Source organism: Grampus griseus, assembly GCF_964374135.1.
Source record: "Grampus griseus genome assembly, chromosome: 1".
Classification (NCBI taxonomy): domain Eukaryota; kingdom Metazoa; phylum Chordata; class Mammalia; order Artiodactyla; family Delphinidae; genus Grampus; species Grampus griseus.
The window spans coordinates 100,880,896-100,896,784 of record NC_139017.1 but is presented as its reverse complement, the minus strand read 5'-3'; the positions used below and the strand labels follow the sequence as shown (position 1 = coordinate 100,896,784).

General features: G+C 46.0%; 1 protein-coding gene across 1 annotated transcript in view; it reads right to left on the bottom strand.

The window, feature by feature from the left end:
- The window catches only part of ABCA4 (ATP binding cassette subfamily A member 4), a gene marked incomplete at both ends in the record, with an annotated part of 143,058 nt that overhangs the window by 36,850 nt on the left and 90,319 nt on the right, over positions 1–15,889 (bottom strand). Inside the window, 9 exons of the mRNA XM_082663876.1 lie at positions 4,056–4,104; positions 4,473–4,678; positions 7,437–7,521; positions 8,609–8,802; positions 9,801–9,938; positions 10,428–10,567; positions 11,508–11,639; positions 13,334–13,508; positions 15,278–15,367. Coding sequence (XP_082520002.1) covers positions 4,056–4,104; positions 4,473–4,678; positions 7,437–7,521; positions 8,609–8,802; positions 9,801–9,938; positions 10,428–10,567; positions 11,508–11,639; positions 13,334–13,508; positions 15,278–15,367 — 1,209 coding nt within the window. The remainder of the gene's footprint in view (positions 1–4,055; positions 4,105–4,472; positions 4,679–7,436; positions 7,522–8,608; positions 8,803–9,800; positions 9,939–10,427; positions 10,568–11,507; positions 11,640–13,333; positions 13,509–15,277; positions 15,368–15,889) is intronic.

Genomic DNA, 15,889 nt, shown 5'->3' with positions numbered 1-15,889 from the left:
TTTTCCCTTCATTTAAGTCAGCAACAAAATATCAGGCCAGGAAGGTTAATAAACTTTTTAAAATTCTATTTTCTGATATAAAACATCTATAGACAGGGCTTCCCTGGTGGCGCAGTGGTTGAGAATCTGCCTGCTGATGCAGGGGACACGGGTTCGAGCCCTGGTCTGGGAGGATCCCACATGCCGCGGAGCAACTAGGCCCGTGAGCCACAACTGCTGAGCCTGCGCGTCTGGAGCCTGTGCTCCGCAACAAGAGAGGCTGCGATAGTGAGAGGCACGCGCACCGCGATGAAGAGTGGCCCCCGCTTGCCGCAACTAGAGAAAGCCCTCGCACAGAAACGAAGACCCAACACAGCCATAAATAAATAAATAAATTAATAAACTCCTACCCCCAACATCTTCTTAAAAAAATATATATATATATATAAAAAACAAAAAAACATCTATAGACAGAATTGCCTGAAATTGTTTTAAAATTCTCTACAGTCGTTAAAGGGAACAAGACAGAGAGGTCTGACACATATAAGTAAAAAAAAAAAACCAAAAAACAAAGGTGCAGAACAATATGTGTAATAAGACCATATTTGTGTTAGACAGCATATTTATCATATGCAAAGAAACATATTTTATGTATACACATACACCCACAATGTGTACACATGTGCAAAGCTCTGAAAGAATACCTGTCAATTGTTAAAAAAGGTTACAGCTTCAGGGGCAGAGCTGGAAAAGGGCATAGGATGAAGTGGGAAGGGTTAGTGTTTTTTGTACTATTTGAATTTAACAACAAAATATATTCATGTATAACCTGTGTACACAAAAAAAGTAAAAGTCACAGTTGATTTGGTTCTTTCTAAATTTTTAGAGGTCACCGAGAAGTAGTGGAAAGAGCAATGACTAGGAGTTAGGAGACCTGGGTTTGAATCCTGACTCTTACTAGATGTTCAAATTTGGCTAAGTGACTCAACCTGTCTGAATCTGAGTTTTCTCATCTGTAAAATGAAAACAAGAAAAAGGTTTTCATGAAGATTAAATGAGCTAACACACATAAATGTGTTTTATAAACCATTTTAAGTCATCTGTTATGTTGAAGCTATAGTTTATCATCACTGAGTAATATTTATTTGCAGAATATGTTGTTGGACATAGAGGGCCTAGAGGATGGCTAGTTGCCCCTAGCTGCTTTCTCCTAAAGTCTCCCAGGACAAGGGCAGCTGCAAAGGGAGCTGGGTCAGCTGAGTCATCCTTTCAGCTAATGTTCACGGGCACCTGCAGTGTACCAAGCCTGCTACTCAGAGGGTGGAGAACTTCTGCAGGCTCATTGACTACCTGGCACCAGAGTCCCATCTCCACGTCCTTTCTCTTGATCTGGGCTCAGATCTGATGTCTGTTGTGGATGGCCCTCCCTCTGGTAGGATTGCTGCTGCCTGTCCTCGTGTCTATCCTCTGAGCTTTGCTCTCTCCCTGATGCCCCAACCAGACTGCAGTCCACGGTCCAGACCAGAGTTGAGGGCTTCAGGTCTGTTTGTCTCTGGCTTTCTGCTGCCCTCCAGAGGCCACTGGCAGTGAGCCACCCTTCAGAAATGGCTTGGACCCTCTTGGTACCATGTAATGTATGACTCCATAGACAGCCACAGGCTCCTTCAGACTCTGAAGACAAGATCAGAAAAATGCCATCCTCTAAAATGGAGCCTATTCAAAACAAATACAATTAGCCACCTGAAAAATGGGAGACAGTGGGAGTGTATAACTGAGGGTCCTAGATTTGAGAGCTGAGACCAGGGAATAATAAGACTCAAAAGCCTGTGTGACTTTAAGGCAAGTCATCCAACTTACATGAGCTCAGTTTCCCCAGATGGGGTCAATCCCTGCCCTACCAGCCTCACGAGGTTATAGTGACAATCAAATAAAACAACGGATACTTAGCCCTTTGTAAAGTATAAATTAGGGCTGAGTTTGACGTAAGAGATATTTGTAAGTGTTGAGATTAGGGTGCTGCTGAATCATAACCAGAAATTGCATACTGTGTTAAGACTTGGTATGTTTTAGCTCATTTAATTCTCTTAATAACCTTAAAAGGTGGATACTATTATCATCCCCATTTTGCATATGAGGAAACTGATGTACAAAGAAACTAAGTATTAATAAGTACTAGGGATGTAATGTACAACATGATAAAATTAACACTGCAGCATGTTATACATAGAAGTTGTTAAGGGATTGAATCTTAAGAGTTCTCATAAACAAAAAAAGAGGCTAAGTATTTACCCAAAGCCACTCAATTAGCAAATTACAGAGCTCAGGTTTGATGTTTGGTCTGCTTCACTCTAGAGGCTATGCTCTTAATCCCTACCCTTGACTGTCTCTTTCGAACATTCTATTCTGTGTCCAGAATGACCAGTCTTCTGATGTGTAATTTATTCTTCTAAAAGGACCTAATTATTTATTTATTTATTTATTGGCTGTGTTGGGTCTTCGCTGCTGCGCGCAGGCTTTCTCTAGTTGCGGCGATCGGGGCTACTCTTCATTGCGGTGCGCGGGCTTCCCTTTGCAGTGGCTTCTCTTGTTGCGGAGCACGGGCTCTAGGTGTGCGGGCTTCAGTAGTTGCGGCACACAGACTCAGTAGTTGTGGTGCACAGGCTTAGTTGCTCCACAGCATGTGGGATCTTCCTGGACCAGGGATTGAACCCGTGTTGCCTTCACTGGCAGGCAGATTCTTAACCACTGCGCCACCAGGGAAGTCCCAGGACCTAATTATTAAGAAGGAGCATTCTGTGCAGATTAAAGGCCCTGATTCTTGAATCCATCATAGCTTCTAATATAAATTAGCATGTTTTCATTCTGGTTTTGGTTAATGTAAGTTTTTGCCCTTCGGTGAGCTGAGGGAATTTAATTCCTGTGTCTACAAAGCTGGAAAGAAGACCTGGGCCCTGTGGTGAGCTGCTCCCACCCCCTCCAGAGCACTGCACCTTTCTCCCCACTCTGCCTGGATGGCCACCTCTTCTGGCTGCCACACAGCCTAACTGGGTCATGGCACATGTGTGGGCTGATATATTTGACTACTGTTAGTTCTAGGCATAGCTGGGATCACTTACAAAGCAAGATGAAAACCGTGACATAGAGCTAGCACCGGAAACTAACGAAGAGGAAACAGTCTTTGCACACGAAAATACTGTGATATGTTACACCAGTAGAAAGTGTAACATATCACCATTGGGCACCAATGGCAGGTGCCCAAGACAGCAAATGAGAATTGCCTCAGCTTTGCCTCTGACCAGAAGAGAGGAAAATGGAATGGGAAGGGAGAAGCCAGGGAGAGCATTTTATCAGAGTGGGTGGATACCTGCTGTTCTATCAGAAGTGGCCTGTGTTGCGGCAGGTAAGCTCTCCTGCATGTCCATCTCCCCAACCTCCACCCTCCACAGTAAAATCCACTGCACTCATGAGTGCTTTGTGTGGCTCTGAGATTTGGTAGAAATCACGGAAGGGGATGGTTGGTGGCCGGGCTCACACATATGGAAGAGAAACCCCCAGAATCCACAGCAATTATGGTCCCCCCAGTTTCGAAGCTCCGCAGTGCACTAAATGAGGGCTCAGAATAACTTTATCTCCATCTCAAAGAGGCCAGGAGGTCCTAGCTGGCATCTGGGTTGTATTTACTGTCACCATTATCTCTAAGAACTCTGCGAGCTGTCACTCATGCAAGCAGGAGTGGATCAGAGGCCTGGCAGAGATAAGACTAGGAGATGAGGATGGTGATGTGGCAGGAACAGGAGACCAGGAAGGGTGAGAAGCTTGGGGGTGGTGAAGCTCCCAGCCTGCCCTCCTTAAGAATCCTGATTTCGTCTAGAGTCTTCCCACCCAGATCTAATTCCATTTGTCTTTCCTTTGTCAACCAAAGGAACTGAGAGTGCAAAATGCCTGTTATTTTGGGGTCAGATGAAGGCGATGGAGGAGTGTTTCCCTGCTTGTTGTTTTATGCACTTTTCCTTAGGCTTTCAAGATAGAGCTCGTGGGTGTGGTAAGGGAACAAACTCCACACTCGGGCGCCATACCAGCAAACAGAGGTCTTGACTCACAATCCTCCGTGACCTTCAGAAAAATCTGTCAAGAAGGAAAAAAGAGAGAATTTGGTTTAGGCATTCCCACTCTCAGAAAAATCTAACCCAAGCTCAATTCTGTTGGGGATTGCTTCATCATAGGAAGAAAATACATTACGACTCTTTGTCTAAAAGAGTCTTCTATAAATACAAAAGTGTATGTATATGGTGACCACAACTATGTAAAATATGTGTGCGTATGGACAAAGGCAGGAGGAAATGAGCCAAAAATGAAGATAGTTGCTACGCTTGGGTGAGGAATTACGGCTTTTTGCCTTTACAGAATTTCCCTTCTAGACTTTTGTGTTAGACTTTGGCAAAGAACCACCTCTTCTGGTACCTGACAGCAACCACCTGGAATCTCTGCCTTACCTCTTCCAGGGGAGTGTCAGAAATTCCAAAACTGCTGAGCCCCAGGTCACCCAGGGTCTCCTCCAGCTCTCTGAAAAGGCTGGCGTATGCCCTCTGCTTGAAATTCTTATTTGGAAGAAGGAAGATGAGCTCTTGACCAACACATTCCACCAGCTTCGCCTCCGGAACATGGTGGCAAACCATATCCATCAGCTCATTCACATCCCCTAAGACAAGAAGAAAGGCTGACATCAACTCTGCTTTCCAGAACCTGGAAGACTGTGAACTTGCCCAGGTCCCCTACTTTCTTCTGCCTCGCATTTGAGAAAAGGGCATTTCCTTTCTCGGTAGTGATTCTTGCAGAGGAACAGCGCTCCGTCATGTCTGTTTATAGCTTAGCTGGCCCTGTGATGAGCACTGAAAGGGAGATGGAGATGGAAGCCAACACCCCACCCCCCAACTAGCTGCGTAACCTTGGGGAGCTCATGTAACACTCCTGTGCCAGTTTTCTCCTTTGTTCAATCAAATGTTCTGTTCTTTACAAGCTATGCAACGTTAGGCAAGTCATACCCTTGTTTCTTCATCTGCGTAAAGGGGAAAATAATGGCACCCACTTCATTGTGATTTGTGAGGCTTGGATGCGTTAATATGCATTGAACACTGAGAATGATGTGCCCGGTCCATAGATGAGTGTTAGCTGCTATTGTTACCACGAACATCATCTCAAGTAAGAAAGCTCTTGTCATCAACGTTGTTCGTTCTTAATCACCACAAGCCTGAGAGAGTCAAAATTGCTTTCATTTTTTGGTCTGGCCCAAGGTATAGGGGACTTGCCCAATATGCACACTCGGCTTTGGTGACCAAGCTGGGTGAGAACTCCCCTTCCTAAATCACACACCCAGGCCTGGTCTAACTTTTGGGAGGCCTGCACCATTTCCCCTGGGATTGCATCTGCCTCCTCAAACAAACAAACAAACAAAACCCTTAATCCCCACCTCACAGGAAATGCAGAAGGGGGTTGAGAAGCTGTGGAAATGGACCATGGGATGGAGTACAGGAAGCACAGCATGGGGTGTGGGGAAGTGTCCAGTATCAAGTATTCACCTGATACACTCATACCATCAGAATTGAATTTTATGCATGAGCATGTGTTACTTTAAAATTAAAAATCTAATTAAAAAATTTAAAGCATGCATTTAAAGAGACAATTCCCTAGCACACTGTCTTGAGAGGCAGGTCAAAGGGGAAGGGATTCTGGGGACTCAGAGCCCAGGTCTTGTGTGTTTCTGCAAGCCATCCTCTCAGAGTCAGGATCACCCAATGAGTTCTTTTCCTTCTTTGTTTTAGAAATGACTCATGTGGAGGGATTTCACAGCTTTCAACCCAAATCCTTCTGCCTAGCTGGACTGGAAGGCTTGTTTTAAGACAAATATGCAAATTAGACTCAATTGTCTTCAGCTCTGAGATGACTTCATGCTGGGGCCGGAGGGCTCCTCACGGGAGGAAGCAGCTCTGCCCTAACAGCTCTCTAGGGGTCACATTCATTGTTCTCTTAGGAAGGAAATCGAACCTGAAGCTGCTGGATTCCCAGGAATTGTGTCTTAGACGTGTGTGTCAGCCTTTCCAGCAGCAGTCCTTCAGGGCAGCAGGGCTTTCAGCGTCTGGCAGGGAGGTCTGCGAGTGTGTGTGGTATGTGGGTGTGTGTGTGTGAAAAGCCTTCCAAGGAGCTAATGGGGATTGAAACGATCTTCCTTCTCTTATTTCGGGTATAACTACTTACTGTGCTTCCCACCCTTCACAGCATCTCTCTTCTATTCAAAGAAAATAAACTTTTATTTAGAAATAAAGTAATATTTAAAAAATTCACCTCAGCCAGCAGGCTCTGTTTCCACCTTAACTTTGGCACACACAGTAATTAAATGTATTCTTTTAAAAAAAATTATTCAGAAAGCAGGGAGGGGCCCATGGCAAGGCCGACTAGGAAAAAGACACAGAAATGTTCTAAAAAGATGTGTTCACGTTCACCACAGGTTCTGTCAGTGCAAAGAGAGGGTGGGAGAGTAAATATGATGCACCTCTGGGCATTTTGCCTCAGCTTTTAAGCGTGGTGCATAAATATTGTCTCGTTTTCTTGTTTCACCAGATTTTAGTTAGAAAAATATTTGTGCTAAGTAGGAAACTTTGTCTTTTCTTTGATAAGCAGCTATTTTCTCCCTTCATTAACTTGGATCAGTACATAGGTTTAGTTTTGCTCGTACTTAGGAATATGGGAAGTGTGGTATTCAAATTGTGAAGACGCCCCGGGGAAAGGATGAGAGGCAAGCACTCAAGGAGAGTGGAAAGAACTGCTGACAAGCACTCTAGGGCAGGAGGTCAGGTCCTGCACGATGAGTGCTTCCACAGCGAAAGCCTCTCTTTGGCATCTTCCTGGAGTGGAGGCACCCCTTATGAGGTCTGACACACTCTAATCCAAGCAAGAACCACTGGAAAACTTGGAAACTGAGAGGAAAGCTGGGCGTGTAACAGGGATGTGCAATATTCCTCAGATTTGGCATCTACACCGTGCAAACTGACTCTCTGGAAAAGTGCACGATGAGGGCTGTGCATCGCCGTGGCTCCACTGTAGGGCTCCAGCTGGCACCTTTAGAACCCCTTTTCTCCAGACACTGAGGAATGTGGCTTGGAGCCAGGCAGGAGGACTCCAGGAGTAGAGGCTTACTATGGACAAGGGCAAGGAGTGAACAAAGACTGGATTCCTCATTAAAAGGAGAGGGCCCTTAGGTCCATGACTTTAACATCCCTCTGGGAACGGAGGAGGAGAAAAAACTCAAAGAAGAAGATGAGCAATTGCATGACTGTGGGCTTGAGAAACACACAGAGTGTTCTATTTGCTCCCACTGAAATGCACGACAGCCGGACACACCCAACAATACCCAGAGATGATCGCCAGACAAGAACTGAGGTACAGTCTGCCTGAGTCCTTACCGTCCAAGACTTGTTCTGGAGTTATCTCATCGACGCAGGATGGACACCTGATGGAGAAACCCTTAGACGCACAGCTGCAGGTCCCCTACAACAGATGGACGTCAGTCACTTCTATAGCATCTCCCTGATGCTCGTTGAAGTCACCACCATGCTTTGTTTCTCACGCCAAGTGTAGTCAACACATTTTTCTTCACTGTTTTAATCTATCACTTCATCTGAACATTTTGAAGCTGTGGCTGTTTGATTTTGTTCTGCAGAGTGTGTGAATCAGGCACAGAGAGAACCTTGAAGGACCCCTTTGGCTTGTCATTACTTATGTGAAAGCTATAGGTTGGACCGTGCAAGACATTCTGCTTTTCCCTCCCCAAGGATGCATGCTGGGCTGTGGAAGTCTATCCAGGACTGGAAAACCCAGAAGCAGCCAGACGCTTAAACTACAGGGGCCAGAGGCATAAATAATGCTACAATAAAATAAGCATGACAAAACAACTTGAATGTGAGCAATGCCTTTCTCAATGAGCCCAAAGCACATTTATAATACTTTATCTCACTTATCTTCACCACATCCCCAAGAAGCAGAGAGGCAATTATCAGTTTCATTTTCTATGTGGAAAATACCCCACAACAATGAGGAATTAAGGAATTTCCCTAGGATGACACAGTTTGTTCACCTTGCAGCCCAGACCTGAACCTGGGGCTCCTAACATGCTGAGTTGGTCTCTGCTGGTTGGTATTTTTTCACTTCACCATTTTCAGGTTATAGTTATCAGGAAATCTTTTTCTTAGCTTTCATTTACCAATGAAATTTGGGTTTAATTAGGGAACATAAATGTTGGAATGAAAAAAGGAACTTAAACAACTACTGTCCTTTAATTAGTGTAACCTCGCAGAGTAAGTCACTCCCTTCTATGTTGCACCAAACCACGTGTGCAGTTTAGGATTCTGGCCTATAATAATCAGAGGTCGTTTAAAACTAGTTGTTTTATTTGGGGTAAAGCATCTCTGCAGGAGAGTTCAAAACGCCCTTTTATCAAAATCTACAAATGGTTCCAGAAACAAAGAGGTCAGTTCTGCTGGCTGGAGTCTGATTTAGGTAGAAGTCCAGAAGGACAGCACCACACTGTGCGTTCCTTCTCACCCAGGACAGGCTCTTTCCCTGGACAGACACAAACCTTACAGCCTCCTCCTTGGCCCTGGATGGTCTTCATCTTGCGCACCAAGGTTAAGTAGAAGCCTGTGCCAAAGCAGTTCTTTAGGAAGAGCGGTGTGCCGGAGCAGTAGAGTCGTCCCCGGGCTATGATGGCGATGCGGTCCCCGAGGATGTCGGCCTCGTCCATGTGGTGAGTGGACATGATGATGGTTCTGCCTGCAAGGGCAGGGGTCAGGGGAATCACCAGGCAGGCCTGGGCCAGGTGTGGATGGGAGAGGATGTATGGCAAGCTTCCCATTATATGGGTTGCAAAAACTGGGAGTTAATAAATAAATACAAGTTTTCTGCAATAAAGTCTAGAATATTAGAATAAAAACGAAAACAGCTAACGTTTTTAGCATCCTGCATATTGTAAAGCACTGTTTCACGGATTATTTCTTCATCAGACATAGGACCTGATGCAAATAAATCACCATATATGGGACATGGTTATTATAGTCAGTCAGCATCTTCTGAGTTCTATATGTGTATTCTCTGGGTCATTAAGCACTGCATTTATCATCTTTGCAAAGAACACACACACACACACACACACACACACACACACACACACACACACACACACACACACACACACACACACTCTCTCTCTCTCTCTCTCTCTCTCTCTCTCTCTCTTTGATACTAGCTGGAGATGTCATTGAAAGAAAATGGTAATGAGGATTCCAGGAAGGCAAATCGACCGCGGGATTGAACCACACCACCACTTTTACGGACACTAGCTCTGCTTGCTGTCTCTTCTGCATCTGTACCTCTGGTTGCACGTGCCACGACAGAGGAGGAAATGTCACACTTTGAGACATCTCCATCTGCAGCAGTCCTCTGCAGCACTGAACACAGGCTCACTGCCCTCACACCTGGTTTCCAAGGGGGAATTTCACTAGAGCTGCTCCCATTGTTTCAGACAGAAGGGCTGCAGGTCGAGAGAACTTTCTAGAGCATTTTGGGAAGTAGGCTGCTTCATCAGTAACTCCCTGCTTGTACTTGTGCAAAATATCTCAGGAGGCTTCATCTAGAACTTATAGACTCCCCCAAGCCAGTGATAAAGCCCCGTCTGAGTACAGCTGTGGCCCTTACAAAATCCTAGGTGTGAGAGAGTGGAGAGCACCCATAAAGCCTCAGTGAGAGCACCGGCGATGCACAGTGGCCATTACCTGAGCGGTATTTCAGGAGCAGGTCCCAGATGGAGCGCCTCGAGTAGGGATCCACCCCAGAGGTGGGCTCATCCAGAACCACCACCTTGGCATCTCCCACGAAGGCAATGGCAACGGACAGCTTCCTCTGCATGCCACCTAGAGGTACAAGGCGGCAGGGTCACGGGAGCTGTGGACAATTGGAAGAGAAGGGCCCAGGGCTGACCTCATAAGGAGGGCACCTTAGATCCAGCAGCAGCTCGATGCTGCCTCCTGAGATATTCACACAGTGTTCAAAACTCCAGTGGCACAGGCCTCGTAATGCAGGAAAGAAAATCCCTGCCTCCTAGGGTCAGACCATTTGAAGACTGTTCTCACCTTTGAGTTCAAACACATAAACATCAGAGCAAATACAGCCCAGGCTGCTGCAAGATAGTGCTTCATGTGGGAAATAATCCAGAGGTGGGTTGGTCTTAGATGGTCAGAATAACTTTATAGAATGTTCCAACCCTTAGGAGCTCTCCTGTTATAGGCCTAAGAATATACACACATACACACACATGCACACAGGCAGATGCACAAGGCCCTGTGCGCTGGGAAACCATGGATATGCCATCTGAAGCGCTGTCTTTTCCCAACACCAAGCACCTGAGAGATCCTGCGCTTCTTCGTTCCTCTTGTGGTGGAGGCCTGTGTCCTCCAGCATGGCTTCCATCTCCAGCTGGGCCTCCTCCCAGGACCTCCCTTTCAGCTGCGCGTAGAATAGGATGTGTTCAGCCACTGTGAGACTATAGGGACGGGGCAATGAGAAAGGCAATGTGCTCAGCAATTCCACTTCTAGCAATTTACCTCATAGAAATAATTAAAGATGAGCACAAAGATTTAGCAATCACGATGTTCATCATGGTGTTGTTTATAATAGAAAATGAAACAAAATACCAACCCTGCCAAAATATCTAAGACAGCTGAAATAGCACATTATACAACGGAATAGTATGTACACATTAAAACTTATTGCATAGAAGAATATGTAATAGCACGAAAAGATGTTCATGATATCTTAGGTTTAAAAAAGCAATCACATTTAAAAAAACAGGTTACAAAATGGTATGCAGAGTTTTATTCTCCTTTATAATTTTAAAGTATATATGTATATCTATACATGTATAAGAGAAAAATTATATATCAAGGTGTTAACAGTGGTTTTCTATGGCTGGTGAAATTACAGGTGACTTTTATTTTTTGTTTTAATCTATATTTCCTTCCTTCCCGTCTTCCCTCCTTCTTTCCTTCAATGACTGTATATAACTTTTTAGATAAGAAATAAAAGTTTGGGAAAAAAGCAACTGAAAAGCTTCCTCAAAAGTCAGTTTTTAATGCCTGGCTGAAGAGGAAAAAAGGAGCGATGGTCTCCTCTCTGGTCCCTGAAAGGGACCAGACTTCTGGGCAAGTACTGAGCAAGGGGCCCCGGGACCAGCCCCCCTGACAGAGAGAAGGCAGCACCACTCTTCTGAGCAGGAAGAGCTCAGCTCTGAGTGCCAGAGGCACAGTCACATGCATGTCTCGTTGCAAGCAGGACAAAGGACCCCGAAGGTGGGGGAAGCCAAAGCAGAGTACTGCCTCCTGCCTCCAGAGCTGGCATCCCTCGGCTGCGCTCTAGAGAACGTGTTGTTGGAGGGCAAGGTGAGGTTAGGGCATGGGGAGGGTCTCAGTTCCTGTTCTACTTACTGGTGGAACAGGATGTTGTGCTGTGGACACATGCCAAGGCTCTGCCGGATAGCATCCAGGCTGGTTTCAATGTCCTTTCCCCTAATGAGCACAGTCCCGGATGTCGGTGGCAACAGACCCGTCAGGATGGACCTGCCAAACGCAGGAGTCAGTGGTTGAAAGGCTGGCCTTTAGGAAGGCCTTGGGATAGCAGCCTCCACCCCAGGGTCGGTGATTCTGACCCTCAGTTAAACCCCAACCATCATCAGCTGCAGGAAGCAACAGTTTCCTGTACGGGGCTTAGCACCAGTGTGTACGTCCAGGCCCCTAGGAGGATGAGCACATCCGCCTTCCTTCTCTGCTTCACTTATTTCCTAGTTCTTTCAGGCAAGCACTGATGGGTGTACACTGATTCCCAGCTGTAGAATGCTCACTTGCAGCCGGAGATCCCTCCCCAACTCAGCCATCACAGCTCCTGGCGCTGTAGGGGGCTCAGTTAAAGGTATCCAGCCCACGGGTCCAAGTTTTGCCTGATGTCACCATTACGAAAGGCAAGGTCTTATTGAGAAGCCGAAGCGTTCAACGTGTATTTGTTGATTAACTGATTGAACCCAGGCCTGGGAATTATCACCACAATAATTTTGGATCCAAAATAATAAAAAGCCCAGTAGTAATGTTGATTTATTTTGTAAAATGGGAAATGACGACGCCCACCTCATGGGGTTTTTTTGGGAGGATTAAATATAGTTAATACCTGTAAAGCACTTAGAACAATGCCAGAATAAAGGAAGACTCAAAAATATTATATTACTTTTATTGAACGTTGTGTTCTGGCCACCAGGGGACATTGCATTTCACATTCATGAAGTAATGTGTTTGCCTTTGGGGTCCTGAACAGGGCTTGGGGCTCTCTGACCATATTAGTTAACAAGGAGAGAAATCAGCTAACCCTCCCAGCTCTGTCCCTGAGCCAGATACAATCTCAGGCTCTCTGAACTGGCCTGTTGATCGACCACTAGAGGGAAACAGAACCAAGTATAATGGCACCAGCCCCACATTCCATTCACACTGAACCGCCCTCAGAGAACATTCCAATGCAGGGTGTACACAGCTGTTCCTTCCTGGGGCTCTCTAAGAAGCCAAAGGACCTGACAACTGCGTTCATATGGGTTCCCTGCCCTGCTGCTCCTCGGGAAACCTTAGCTGGCCCTGTTTTCCTTCGCAGCAGATGACACTCAGGGCCCTTAGAAAAGTGAGGGGAGCTTCCTGACCTGAGGAGTCCATGCAGAGCCTTCATCTTCCCTGAACTTAGTTTTCAGTTGCCAGGCAGTTACCCCACAGCCCCTTTTAACTTTCTCCAGAACTACCACCAAGCCTCATAGGTAGGAAAAGGGATGCTCTCTGAAAGTAAATAGCGCTCTACAGACAGAGGGCATGTGATGGTGGTGGCCACGACTTTATCACCACCATCATGACGGCAACGCTGGGGAGGCTGGGGGTAGGGAGGCCGGCTCGCAGCATCAAAGACAAGAGACAATTTTGGGAGGACCAGGCTCTTGCCCCCAGGGAACCATTACAACTTGGTGACCTTGGGAAAGTCACTTCAGCTCTCTGGATGTCCACTTCCCTGGCACAAAGGGGGCAATAAACTTACTACTCCACCTCTGTCTCCAATTTCACGTGAGGATCAAATAAAACAATATATGAGAATAAGCTTTGAAAACTGCATTGTACTTAACACCTTCCTGGGACACAAATATTGGCACATTTTTGTCACTAAAACTCAATGGGCAAGAATAGACAGAAGCTAAAAGAGGAAGAAGAGAGCCAGAAAATTAGAGACTCACAAGGTCGTGGTTTTCCCTGCTCCATTGTGACCGAGAAACGCGGTGATCTGGTTTTCATAGAAGGTAATGTTAAGACGGTCCACAGCTGGCCTGCCATGGTGCTCAAAAATCTTTACCAGATTCTTCACACACACCCCGGGAACCAAGCCTGGGAGCTCACGTTCAAAGAAGCAGTCTTGTTGGAAAAAATGAACATGATGTAACAATGCCTTAGTGTACACATTTCCCAAGGTTCTTTCTTCAGACTATTGTCTTCTGCCCCCATGGCTTTAGCTATGACCTTTGTAAGGATGACTACAGAGTAATAATGGTAATAATAGTGGCCAACATTTATTGAAAGGTTACTCTGTGCCAGGCATTATTTCAAGTGCCTTACATGGATTTCCTCATTTCACCCTTACTACAGCCCTAGGGGAATAGATATTGCTGTGCCCATTTCTATTACTGAGGACACCTAAGACACAAGAGACATCAAGAGTCCAATCAAGGTCACGTGGCTTATGAGTGGCAGAGCTGGGATTCAAACCCAGACTGCACGCACTGTCTGTATGGAGAGTTAGCCCTAAGCTCAGCCTTCAATCCCAGGTCCTCATTTCGGATAGTCTGCTGGGCATTTCCTCATGGGTTTCTTGTAACAGCTCAGGCTCCTCATTTTCTTCCCCAAACAACATTTTCCTTCAGACTGTCCTATGTTCATTCTTGGAGCTGCCGTTCTCCTGGTCACCTTGGCTCACATCTTTGAGCCAACTCTGACTGAAACTGAATTCTTGCTCCTCAGAACTCCAGAGTTTCTCCAGTTAGGGTGGGACAGTCCACTCTTCACTACTTTCCCTCTAACTCTGTCCCTCCACTTTTCGACTTCCACACCCCCCTACGGTGTGAGGTCCACTTGGTGTTCACTTCTGCCTGTCCTCCAGTCTCTCCCTGCTTTAGTTCACTCTATACAGCGTCACTTAATTTGTCATCTTAATATTGTAGTTCTGAGCACTTATTCCCCTGCCAAAAAAAAAAAAAAAAAAAATCCCGTTGCTTCTTTTCTCTGTGCCTCCTGGTCTCGCCTAAAACTGAGGTGGGACCAGCCCCCAACCCCCTGATTTTGGTCTTGGAATTACACTCTGGGAGAAGGGTCTTCCCACAAGTTCTGCTGACTGGAAACCACAGGAGCCACAGGTCTCTGACCTCAGCTTTGCGAAATGGCACCTGGGATGGACCAGAGGCATGGAGGCTGGACCCTCTCATGCAACATCAGGTGAAGTCCAGAGGCCATGCTGCCTCTCTAAACCCAGGGTGAGGATAGCAAGAGCATTTAGTATCCACAGAGAAATTCATATGCTTAAAGAATAGAGAACATGGTGCGGGGGGAAGTACAGAACTGGTTCAAGAGGGAAGGTAAGGGAGGCAAAGGCCAGGGGAACACTTGCAAACTTAGTCCATGGGTTGAGGAATTATTAGGTAACTTCCACGGTCAGGAAAGGCTTTTGATGGCTTGAATGAATGGACTTCTAGATTTGTAAACCACGAATGAAATGTAGTCAGCTCCTTTAGACTCTTTCCCCCTGTGCACAGGAGCATTTATTTTTGTCTTTCCTTATAGCTCATATCCGCTTTAAGACCTAGTGACCCAAGTTATTGTTCTTGCTAAATCCTCGGAAGTCAGCACATTTGTGCAATTCACTTGGGGTTTGCCTAACAAGGGCACAAACACACCACATACTTTGGATTTGCTTTCTCCAGGAAATATGCGTTCATGTCTGGCTGGACCATTCATTCCGCACATGTGCAGCTGGACCCTTGAGAAGGTATTAGGTTTAACCCTTGTCAACAGAGACAGTCAGTTTCCTGGGTTCCATTTCACCCCAGTCACGAGGTGTTTTACTCTGGCTCTGTGCAGTGTTCTGAGCCTTTTCCTTGCCTCTGTTCTGCATTCTTTATTGAGGTTTTTACCATTTATTCCTTCTGGGTGTTCTGGGTCCTCCATTTCCTCTGTTACGGGTTCCGTCTTTTCCAAGGCCCTTTCTTCTCTGGTTGAACACCCTGCACCAACCAGAAGCCACTGTTACTCTCCTGGTGAGACATGAGAATCAGGAAAGGCAGGAAAGGAGGGGAAAAGAAGGCGGAGCAGAGTTTCCTACCATAGCTGGAAAACACAGCTCCCTCAGAAGGCCAAGTTGGCATTCCCAGGACAAGCCCCGAGCAAGGCTTTGCCAACCTCTGACCTGCGGGACTGTGAAGTTCCGGCAGTGGCTGGAAGGGCCTCCCAGCTGGCTGATTTGGCAACCTTCGCTGAGCCCAGAGGGAGTTTTGTAACAGGAGTTTCACACATCCTCTTAAAATGCCAGGAGGAGCCCACAATGTCAGATATCGTGATTAAAAAAAAAAAAATTAACAAAAAATTAACTTTGAAATGGGTTAATTTTCTTTAGCTCGTTAACAGTATTTTTCACTCCAATCCAAAACATGTCAAAGTCATGATGAACCTTGAGTAAAAGTCCATTCAAGCTGATATGATGGGCAGCCAGACCGAGACATCGTTTACCTGAGGAATCTACTTTTATG